Here is a 12,121-nt window from a genome sequence, read left to right as displayed (position 1 = left end):
ATCTTGTCCTTTTAGCTAAAGAACACTTAGTGAGACCACAGTTTGTGGAAAAGCTGAAGAACAAGAGTGTCAAGGAGGGAGAGAAATTAGAAATGTATGTGAAGGCGAAGGGTAACCCCAATCCTGACATTGTGTGGCTAAAGAACAGTGATATCATCGTAGCCCATAAATATCCAAATATAAAGTAAGTGCTTCTTTATTTATTTGGAAGATATATACCTATTTGTGTTGTTTTGTAAACTAAAATGTACTATTTTAATGAAAGATAGCTCCAGTTTCTTATTTGTGTGTGTTTAGATAGATAGGTAGATAGAGGAAGTCAGAGCCTTGCGGAACCTCGCCCAGTTCCGCAAGGCCTGCAAGACAACGCTATTCCCGCTCACCTTTAATTGAACTGCCATTATAGAAGGATACTTGAGAGCAGTGCATACCACCAATACTAAATGATATTAGCACCAAAACCTGTTTTAATAAAATAATTAAATAATTTAAAATGTATATATTTTGTATTGCTTTATTGTTGTGAGCCACCATGAGCCTGCTTCGGCGGGGGGGTGGGGAGAAATCAAACAAACAAATAAGTAAATGACAGACGACAGACAGACAGACAGACAGACAGACAGACAGACAGACAGACAGACAGACAGACAGATAGATAGATAGATAGATAGATAGATAGATAGATAGATAGATAGATAGATAGATAGATAGATGAAGCAGCCTTATACTGATCCAGCAGGGCCAATGACAGGGGCTAATGGGAGTTGTAGTCAAAAAACATCAGAAGAGCTAACGTTGGCCACCCCTGATCTAGACCATCAGTCTATCAAAGTCAGTATTGTCTACTCAGAGTAGTAGTGGCTTTCCATATTCTCAGGTGGAGGTTTTTCACATCACTTACTACCCAATCCTTTTTTAACTGGAGATGCCAGGGATTGAACCTGGGACCTTCTGCATGCCAAGCAGATGCTCTACCCCTGAGCCACAGCCCTTCCCCATATATGTATGTGTGTATTCCGTACAGACAATGCACAACATATAGGCTGCAAGTGCAACACAAAAAATCAATAAGAAAATCAAGTGAGTTCTCCCACGTTTTGCTGACGCAACCAATGCTTAGTCAGCAATGTTCTATTTGATAAAAAGGTAAGTCCAATTTTGAATGTGGATGAGTATGTATTCAGTACAAACAATGCCCTATGTACAGACTCTCTTATTCAGTAAAAATAAGAATTTCCATCTACTGTCATGAATAAGATATAGGCAGACCAAACTAAGACCTCAGGGATAAGAACATAAGAACATAAGAGAAGCCATGTTGGATCAGACCAATAAGAAAATAAGAGAAGCCATGTTGGATCAGGCCAGTGGCCCATCCAGTCCAACACTCTGTGTCACACCGTGACCAAAAAACCCAAGTGCCATCAGGAGGTCCACCAGTGGGGCTAGAAGCCCTCCCACTGTGTCACCACCACCCCAAGCACCAAGAATACAGAGCATCACTGCCCGGACAGAGAGTTCCAACAATGGCCCATCCAGTCCAACACTCTGTGTCACACAGTGGCAAAAAAAAAATGGTGTATCACTGTCAGCAGCTTGGTGGCAGTACTACTACTTGCTGTCCTTTGGCAAAGGCCCTTAAGATTGTGCTGTGAGAGTGATAATTTCTTCTGTTGGGTTTTGTGTAGATCTGATATCCAAGAAAATTTGTGATTCTTCTTTTTGGCCTTCCAGTTAAAGAAGGCTTCCATTAATCAAATAAAGCCATATTAAGTGTTTGTGTTCACTTTCCATGTGTTTCAGAATTGAGGGAGTGAAAGGAGAAGCTGCCCTGAAAATCGAATCCACTCTCAGGCAGGATGCTGCCTGGTACACTGCAACTGCCATCAATAAAGCCGGACGTGACACTACAAGGTGTAAAGTGAACGTTGAAGTTGAGTTCACTGAACCCGAACCAGAAAGGAAATTGATTATTCCAAAAGGAACATACAAAGCGAAAGAAATTGCTGCCCCAGAGCTAGAACCTCTCCACTTGCGTTATGGTCAAGAGCAATGGGAGGAGGGCGATCTTTATGACAAGGAGAAGCAACAGAAACCATTTTTCAAGAAGAAGCTCACATCCTTGAGGCTCAAGCGCTTTGGACCAGCTCATTTTGAGTGTCGACTAACACCCATTGGTGACCCAACCATGGTTGTGGAGTGGCTACATGACGGCAAGCCTTTGGAGGCGGCCAACAGACTTAGAATGATTAATGAATTTGGTTACTGCAGTCTTGACTATGAAGTATCCTATCCCAGAGACAGTGGAGTGATCACATGCCGGGCAACCAACAAGTATGGCACCGACCACACCTCAGCCACTCTAATTGTTAAGGATGAAAAAAGCCTGGTTGAGGAATCTCAGCTGCCAGAAGGCAGGAAAGGTTTGCAGAGGATTGAAGAGCTAGAAAGAATGGCCCATGAAGGTGCTCTTGTCGGGGTTACAGAAGATCAAAAAGTGAAACAAAAGCCAGAAATAGTTTTGTTTCCTGAGCCTGCAAGAGTCATTGAAGGAGAAATTGCAAGGTTCCGTTGCCGAGTAACTGGTTATCCACAGCCCAAGGTCAACTGGTATCTCAACGGGCAGCTCATCCGTAAAAGCAAAAGATTTAGACTTCGCTATGATGGAATCTATTATCTAGATATTGTGGACTGCAAATCATATGATACAGGAGAAGTTAAAGTAACTGCAGAAAACCCTGAAGGCACAATAGAACATAAGGTGAAACTGGAGATTCAGCAAAGGGAAGATTTCAGATCTGTCCTTCGCCGGGCACCAGAACCTAAGCATGAAGCACCAACAACAGAGCCCGGCAAACTTTTATTTGATGTTCAAAAGGTTGACAAGCCAGTTGAGAAGACTACAAAAGAGGTGGTAAAGCTGAAAAAGGCAGAAAAAGTCACCCATGAGAAAGTAACGGAAGAATCTGAAGAACTCCGTAGTAAATTCAAACGCAGAACTGAAGAAGGCTATTATGAAGCAATCACAGCAGTTGAGCTTAAATCTCGGAAGAAGGATGAATCCTACGAAGAGTTGCTTAAGAAGACAAAGGAAGAACTTCTTCACTGGACCAAAGATTTAACAGAGGAAGAAAAGAAAGCACTTCTGGCTGAAGGTCAAATCACTATTCCAACCATAAAGCCAGAGAAGGTTCAACTTAGTCCAAGCATGGAGGCTCCCAAGATTCTTGAACGTGTACAAAGTCAGACAATTGGCCAGGGAAATGATGCTCATTTCCGTGTCCGAGTAGTGGGCAAACCAGACCCAGAATGCCAATGGTTCAAAAATGGTGTGCAGATTGAGAGGTCTGATCGTATCTATTGGTACTGGCCAGAAGATAATGTCTGTGAATTGGTCATCAGAGATGTGACAGCAGAGGACTCTGCCAGCATTATGGTCAAAGCTGCTAACATAGCTGGTGAAACTTCAAGTCATGCTTTCTTGCTAGTACAAGGTACTACATCTCTCTTGTTCCATTTGTTGTTGTTTTTTTAAAAAAAATGTCATGTTACAGCTATTGTCAGGGGAGCCAAACATGCAGCCTGGGGCCAAATCAGCCCCCTCCCCCGGAGGGCTCCTATCAGGCTCCTGAGCAACTGGCTCTTGTCTGCTTCCTTCTCCCTCTCTCTTGCTTCCTTCTGCATCTCAGTTTGCTTTCCAAGGCTTGCTCAATTGCACAGGAACTACAGAGCAAAACTTTGATTTTCTTCATTGGTTGAGGCTCCTTCGCCTCCTGGTCCCCTGGGGAGGGAGGGAAAGAGCCAGAGCTTCCTTTGCCCAGTTCCCTGGATCCCATGGGAGAAATGCAAATAAAGCACCTTTAAGGCCAACAAGTGCTAATGTTTTAAGCATGTTTTATTTTAAGTTTTCTTAAAAAAATCTTTAGTTGTGTTTGTGTCCTTTAAAAAGTTTACATCTCTGCAACCTAATCTTAAATAGATACACACATGGCCCAGCCCAACATGGCCCAGCCCAACAATGTCTCATTTATGTCAGATCCCGCATTATAGTGAATGAGTTCGACACCCTTGCTGTAGTTCTTTACTCATCAGGTTTTTTCCATTTGCTTTACAGCCAAACAGCTCATAAAATTCACACAAACTTTACAAGACATCACTGCTAAGGAAAGAGACTCAATGGCAACCTTTGAATGTGAAACTTCAGAGCCATTTATCAAAGTGAAATGGTACAAGAATGGATTGGAAATTACTTCCAGAGACAAATACAGGACACATTCTGACAGGAAGGCTCATTTCCTTTCAGTACTAATGATTGAGAAGTCTGATGAAGAGGAGTATAGTTGTGCCCTGGTGGAAGATGAATCTGTAAAAACAACTGCTAGACTTAATGTTGAAGGTAAGAACAAAGTGTACTGTGCTTTTTTTTTTTTTAAATTGGAGGGCACTATATGAATCCCCTTGTATCATGTCGCACTTGTATCATGTTGAACTTCCCTCAATAGTCAACTGGCACACTGGTCTAGCTGTGTAAATTGTGGATTACTTGATTGCTGAGCACTGAATGAAGTTATGCAATAGTACAAATTATGGAAAGTTTGTGTTTGCGTAGTGAACGGCAATCTCGATGTGTAAGGTTGGGGGGCCCTGTTTTACATGCTGTATGACCCAGACTTTCACCCCAAAGTCCAGCTGTGAAAGTCTGGGTCATACAGCATGTAAAAAAGGGGGCCCCAACCTTTTTGAGCTTGTAAGTACCTTTGGAATTTTGATACAGGATGGTAGGTGCAAGGACAAATTGACTGCCACAGGAGATGCAGCCAACCACTAAGTTGCTATCACAGGAGACAGAGTCAACCAGAAAATGTCAGGAAGAGAGGTTATGTGTAACTCCAATAGTAACTCCTCAACATTTATTATAGAAGCTCTGTTTAACAGGATGCTTTTTAATCTGCATAGCCACAGATCTCCAGTGGCCAATCAGAAACCCTACTGGGCAAAAGCCTCACCTGGCCCAGCCATTTTCTACCAACACTTGGCAGGCACCAAGAAAGGTGTCAGTGAGCACAATGGTGCCTACAGGCCCCCTGTTAGAGATCCCTGAGGTAAAACATGCCTTTGAAATAATGAGCATGTCCTGGGGTTGTGGGGAGGTACACAGTACTTTTGTATGGACCCAGCCAGCAACCATGAAAGTATCCGCAAATGACTTGGAAAGTCAAAGTACATGTTAAAGGGATCTTGAGTCATTGTGAATTACCTTTTAAACTGGGTGTATTTTTTAATCTCATTTCTAAGAAATGCCTGTTGGCACTTTTACAACCTATGAACTGCCTACTGAGATATTTGTTTTTGGATGCAGGAGCTGTTATTGAGTTTATTAAAGAACTGGAAGATGTCGAAGTCCCAGAATCCTTCTCAGGGGAATTGGAATGCGAGATTTCCCCTGAAGATGTGGAAGGGAAATGGTATCACGATGATGTTGAGCTCGCGTCCAATCATAAATATGTCATAGCCTCACGCCGAGGTCGCCAAATTCTCACAGTTAAAGATGTTGCTAAAGAAGACCAAGGGCAATATAGCTTTGTGGTAGATGGGAAAAAGACCTCTTGTAATCTGAAGATGAAACGTAAGTTATTCCAGCTAAATTGCTACTTTAAAACTTTACAGTAAATGCACCCCATTATGGTTATTAACAATCCGGATTTCTTTTGTTGTTGTTCTATAGCACGACCCGTTGCTATCTTGCAAGGTCTTGCGGACCAGAAGGTCTGTGAGGGCGACATTGTGCAACTTGAGGTGAAACTCTCCCAAGAAAATGTTGACGGTGTATGGATGAAGGATGGAGCTGAAATTCAACCAAGTGACCGTGTCCACATCGTAATCGACAAACAGTCTCACATGTTGTTAGTTGAAGATGTAACAAAGGAAGATAGTGGAGCTTACTCCTTTAACATCCCCAGTCTTGTTCTATCAACGACAGGCCGTGTTACTGTCTATAGTAAGTGACCTCTGTTCTAAAAATCACACAACAAGGCACATAATTATGGCATGGAGTTAAATGGCAATAAATGTTACCATGGACTGTATCCTTAATAGCCTAGTCTAGCCTGATCTTGTACAATCTCAGAAGCTAAGCAGGGTTGGCCCTGGTTGGTATTTGGATGGGAGACCACAAAGGAAGTTCACAACTGCAACATAGAGGCAGCCAGTGGCAAACTGCCTCCGTTTGTCTCTTGCCTTGAAAACCCTACAGAGTCGCCACAAGTTGGCAGTTATAGCACTTTCCATTATGAAATGTAATGAACACTTGGTTTTGTGGCTTTAAAAATATTAAAGTGTAGACAGTTTCATGGAAGAAGCGTCAGTGGTCCATGAATGATATCTATGAGCCACAATAGCTAAATGGAATGTGTTTGTTCAGAAGCAGTATTTCTCTGAATATATGCTGGGGTTCAAGAAGTGAAAGACAGGTATGATATTCATGGCCTGACTTTTGGGCCATCTGGCCTCTGACATTGGAAGCAGAAAGATGGACCAGAAGAATCCTTCTTTCATATTTATTTTTATCTAGCTTATTGATAGCACAGCTTTTTCATTGAGACTCAAAGTGGTTAGGATTACACTGTTGTTTTCTTGTGGCCTTGACTAGAATATTTGTAGAAAAAAATCATAATGGTTATTTTTTTTCTTGCGTGTTTGTGATTTGCAGGTGTGGATGTAGTTATACCTCTTAAAGATGTCCATGCTATTGAAGGCACAAAAGCTATCCTTGAATGCAAAATTTCAGTCCCTGATGTCTCTTCGTCCAAATGGTTCATCAATGATGAGCAAATTAAACCTGATGACCGTGTTCAAGCCATCTCCAAAGGTGCCAAACAGCGGCTGGTCTTTAACAGGACATATGCATCCGATGCAGGACACTGCAAACTGGCAGTTGGCAAGGTTGAAACCAGCTGTAATCTTACAATTGAAGGTGAGCATTCTTTGAGTGTGCACAAAAACTATATGCTGCTTATACCAACAAAACAGGAATAATAATGCAGTACTAATACACTCTGTCCCGTGGCACAGAGTGGTAAGCTGCAGTATTGCAGTCCAAGCTCTGCTCATGACCTGAGTTCAATCCTGGTGGAAGCCAGGTTCAGATAGCCAACTCAAGGTTGACTCAGCCTTCCATCCTTACAAGGTCGGTAACATGAGTACCCAGCTTGCTGGGGGTAAAGTGTAGATGCATGGGGAAGGCAATGGCAAACCACCCCATTAAAGTCTGCCAAGAAAATGTCATGTCTGCCAAGAAATCGCCATTATGTGATTTCACTCCATGAGTCAGTAATGACTCGGTGCTTGCATAGGGTTTACCTTTACTAATACACATACCATCTCTCTTCTTCTTTTTTGTACAGAAATTAAGATCATTAAAGGTCTTCACGATATCACCTGCACTGAAACTCAGAATGTAACCTTTGAAGTTGAGCTGTCCCATGCAGGAATTGATGTTCTGTGGAATTTCAAGGATCAAGAACTCAAAGCCAATGCCAAATACAAGATAGAGGCACATGGCACAATATATAAACTGACTGTAGTAAACATGATGAAAGATGACGAAGGAGAGTACACATTTTATGCTGGAGAAAAGAGGACATCCGGGAAGCTGGTTGTAGCAGGTGAATACTTCAGAGGGTGACAGTGTGCTCCATTTTAGGTTTAAACAACAAATTTATTTGTATATTTGGCAGTCCACTTAAAAATTAATTCCACAGTGGTATTTTGAAACCTAAGAAAAATGATGAATTTTGGAGGCAGGGTTGGGGAAGGGCAGAAAGAGAAAATAACCTTTTAAAGGAAGGAAAAGGGTAACAAAACATTCCCTAGGTCTTAAAGGGAATCCAATTTTTTCTCAATGGGGCTAGAAATGGGGATAGAAAGGTTCTAGGAGACACACATCTTCACTATTTTGAGCCTGAAAGAAATGTCCACTTAAAGCCACATTTGCTATTACAACTTCCACCTTATAATTACCAACTCAGCTTAAAGCCCACCTGCATTCCCTGTTCCTGTTCTTTTCTCTAGAAGTCCCACTGTAGAGTTGCATTGTTCAGTGTCTGTGGAAATGTGGGAGAAGAGCTTCAGGTCATCACACTCTGTGACACAGAAGAGAGTTCAATACAATTTCAAATCCTTTATTTAAAAAACCCCTACCATCTCTGGGTATGGCACACAGCAGTGGTTATAGTCAGTGTGTGCAGACCTGTATGGGCACATCACCCTCACACCCTCATCACCCTCATCACCTCTGTCTATGGTTGAGCTAGTTATGGACATGTACGGCAAATATAAGCTTTTGCTTTGGTTTCCCCACAGGTGGTGCCATTTCAAAGCCCCTGACTGATATAACAGTGGCTGAATCCCAGAAAGCTGTTTTCGAATGTGAGGTAACCAATCCAGACTCTGAAGGCCAGTGGCTGAAGGATGGAAAACCACTTTCTATGACAGATCACTTCCGAAGCGAATCAGATGGATTAAAAAGGAGGCTTAATATTCCCATTAGTAAAATTGATGATGTTGGTGAATATACTTTTCAAGTGGCCTCTTCAAAAACATCCGCTAAGCTGAAAGTTGAAGGTGAGTTGATCAATGGAAAAAAATCTCAATACCACAATAGCCTGATATTTACAAAAATGACAATTTGTGTTAATTTTTTGTAAAATTTCCTCAGAAAAGTCAATAAATAGAAAATAAAAGTTGATGGTTAAGGACCAATATCAGATGAAATCTTGTTGGCTGGGTTTTAATGGCAGATTTAAGCAACTACAACTGACTTTTTAATTACCAAAATAGTCAGCTTTTCTGATTTGAAAACATGAATTTTATGGTCTTCAAGTTATACTTGAAGTATAAAACTAATTTATTATTATTATTGTCAAATTCAAATAAGTACAGAACAATAAAGGATAATGACATCAAAGAAAAATCAAGATAAATTAAATGACAAACACTTTGTCATAATAAACAATATAATATTCATAAAATAGCTAGGGACATCAATGTAGGGCCAAAAGTGAAACCATAACTGAATTAAGCCCTTTTCCAATAAAAGGAAGCCATTTATCCAAAAAAGCTCACTTCAAAGAACAAAGGTAAGGTTTTCCCAAATCAAAAGTTAACTTGTCCAAATTAAAATATTCCCATAACTTAATAAACCAAGACTGTACTGATGGGGGTTCTTTATCTCTCCATTTCCTAGCTATGGCATATTTTGCTGCTGTTGACATAAGGGAAATCAAATCTTGACTAAGTTTTGGAATGTTAACATTAACCCAAAGATTTAAGTATAAAACTAATTTTAATTTTCCAAGCTGAGGCTAAAAATTTCCTTGTGAATTCCTCTGGTGATTTGTGCGTTGTGATTTCATATGTTTGTTTTTAGGGGCTTTAAATCACTCTTTTATCTTAACATCCAGTTTGGCTTATGCAATAGCAATCTAATATACCAGTAAACATGATGTAGGGGGAAAAAGCACAATAAATAATTTTAAAACAAGGGTGGGGAATGTCTAGCCCGAGTGCCGTTTACGGCTCTCAAGATCACTTAGTCTGGCCCCTGGGGATTGCTGGCCACTTTCTTCCTCCTATTTCTTTATTTCCATTTATTTTCCTTTCTTCCTCTCATTCCTTTCTTTCCCTTTGTTCTCCTTTCTCCCTCCCCCCCTCTCCCTCTCCCTCTCTCTCGTCTTTTTCTACACACACACAAAAAAGGCCCTGGACCTAGGCATTTGCCTTGGGTGGCGGAGTGTGTGTGTGTGTGTGCCAAATTAGGCTTTTCCCAAATGCCTTCAAATAGAAAAACAATTACTTGCATTAATTTTGCCAGCCTGAATCATTCTCCTTTGGCGGAGCACTGTTTTTTAAGTTGATAATTTTGTATGCCCCACGAATGATGTTATAAATATCCAAATGGCCCTTGGCAGAAAAAAGGTTCCCCACCCCTGTTTTAAAAGCACATTCAACTTTATCAGGGCCAAAACCAAAATCCATGTATATCTTTTTATTAGAACCAATCAAACTGAAACATAATCTTTTGTGGCAATTTGATATTACATGGATTTGGTTCTTGTTTTTGGATTTTGCATGGACCGATATGACTGTACAACTTTTCCAGCTTTATCAGGTCATAAAAAGAACAAGCAAAGAGGACAAACTTCACCTGGCAGTTAAAAAGTAACAATGTAGGCACCAGGCAAATTTGTCTTGGAAGACAGAGCTGCGTCTGGATGCCACACTAGAAAAGTTCCTTATCGGCCTTAATAATTTCCTCCCTTTTGTTTTCTTTTCCCATATGATTTGTTCTTTTTAAAACAGCTGTGAAGATAAAGAAGACACTGAAGAACCTGACTGTAACAGAAACACAAGACGCTGTATTTTCTGTGGAACTTACTCACCCTGATGTGGAAGGAGTTCAGTGGATTAAAAATGGCGTTGAGCTGAAGTCCAATGACAAATTCGAGATCAAAGTGGAGGGAACTGTTCACACACTGAAAGTCAAGAACTGTGCTGTGTCAGACGAATCCGTTTACAGCTTTAAACTGGGCAGGATAGGAGCCAATGCCAGACTCCACGTTGAGAGTAAGTCAGTCTTACTTAGTAAAAATACGAGAGCTTATAAGACAGGGGTGGCCAACGGTAGCTCTCCAAATGTTTTTTGCCTACAACTCCCATCAGCCCCAGCCATTTGCCATGCTGGCTGGGGCTGATGGGAGTTGTAGGCAAAAAAACATCTGGAGAACTACCATTGGCCGCCCCTGTTATAAGAGAATTGAAGGTGGTAAGAGGGAGTTATTCATTCATTGTAATAGGCTTATTGGTTTATTCTTTCCCCAGTAAAATTTTAGTTATAGTAGGCTTTTGAAGCACTGCAAAAACCTGAAAATAAAGATGACTGGGGAGGGGGGAATACAGACAGGGATGGAATTCTAGCAGGAGCTCCTTCGCATATTAGGCCACACACCCTTGGTGTAGCCAATCCTCCAAGAGCTTACAAAAAAGAGCCTTGTAAGCTCTTGAAGGATTGACTACATCAGGGGTGTGTGGCCTAATATGCAAAGGAGCTCCTGCTAGAATTCCACCCCTGGATACAGATACCTTTGGTGATGACTGTTATTGTACCCATTTCAACTTTGGAAAAAATACTACCATCTATCTTCACCCTATTGCCAGTCACTTAAGAAATGTTGGAATTCACTGATATAGTGTTGTTATCTTTCTCCCCAAAGCTGTTAAAATCATCAAGAAACCAAAGGATGTGACGGCTCTGGAAAATGCTGTTGTTTCCTTTGAAGTCAGCGTGTCTCATGATACTGTTCCAGTCAAATGGTTCCACAAAAACATCGAGCTCAAACCAAGTGACAAACACAGACTGAGTTCTCAAAGGAAAGTTCACAAGCTGACCCTGCAAAACATATCTCCTGCTGATGCTGGCGAATACACAGCTGTAGTTGGGCAGCTTGAATGCAAAGCCAAACTATTTGTGGAAAGTAAGTGTTGTTCCTAACCCCCCCCGACATTAGTATTAATCTACCTTATTTTATATTGCATTGGAGAAACAATCTGTTCATAACAGTTCCTCAGGGATCTTCTAACCTTAATTTTTAAAATCTTATTTCCTACAGCTGTACACATTACAAAGACCATGAAAAATATTGAGGTTGCAGAGACCAAAACTGCCTCTTTCGAATGTGAGGTGTCTCATTTCAATGTACCTGCCATGTGGCTGAAGAACGGAGTGGAAATTGAAATGAGTGAGAAGTTTAAAATAGTTGTTCAGGGAAAGCTCCATCAGCTCAACATCATGAACACCAGCACTGAGGATTCCGCCGAATACACTTTTGTCTGTGGGAATGACAAAGTCAGTGCGACCCTGACAGTGAAACGTAAGCAAAATAGACAATGAAGAATGCCTCTGAGAATTTAAGTGTAGCATCAGAGCTTCTTGGGTTTAGTGAGACCAGGCAAGAGATGAGATTTTTGAGGAGAAAAGATGCTACAATACTATCACTCTATCCTGTTTTCCCTTAAAGACTAACAAAAATTGTGGCAGAGTGTGAGCTTTCGTGAGTCACTGCTT

The 12,121-nt window shown here is 41.1% G+C and overlaps 1 protein-coding gene across 1 annotated transcript in view; it reads left to right on the top strand.

Moving 5' to 3' along the window:
- TTN (titin) overlaps positions 1-12,121 on the top strand; it is a 356,828-nt gene that overhangs the window by 46,907 nt on the left and 297,800 nt on the right. Inside the window, exons 26-36 of the mRNA XM_060257371.1 lie at positions 16-184; positions 1,804-3,494; positions 4,115-4,396; positions 5,360-5,626; positions 5,726-5,998; positions 6,710-6,973; positions 7,404-7,664; positions 8,362-8,622; positions 10,360-10,623; positions 11,271-11,531; positions 11,667-11,927. Of these exons, the coding sequence (XP_060113354.1) occupies positions 16-184; positions 1,804-3,494; positions 4,115-4,396; positions 5,360-5,626; positions 5,726-5,998; positions 6,710-6,973; positions 7,404-7,664; positions 8,362-8,622; positions 10,360-10,623; positions 11,271-11,531; positions 11,667-11,927 (4,254 nt within the window). The remainder of the gene's footprint in view (positions 1-15; positions 185-1,803; positions 3,495-4,114; positions 4,397-5,359; positions 5,627-5,725; positions 5,999-6,709; positions 6,974-7,403; positions 7,665-8,361; positions 8,623-10,359; positions 10,624-11,270; positions 11,532-11,666; positions 11,928-12,121) is intronic.

Source organism: Heteronotia binoei, chromosome 16 (genome assembly GCF_032191835.1).
Source record: "Heteronotia binoei isolate CCM8104 ecotype False Entrance Well chromosome 16, APGP_CSIRO_Hbin_v1, whole genome shotgun sequence".
NCBI lineage: Eukaryota > Metazoa > Chordata > Lepidosauria > Squamata > Gekkonidae > Heteronotia > Heteronotia binoei.
The sequence above is the reverse complement of the archived record's forward strand: the minus strand, read 5'-3'. Positions and strand labels throughout refer to the sequence as shown.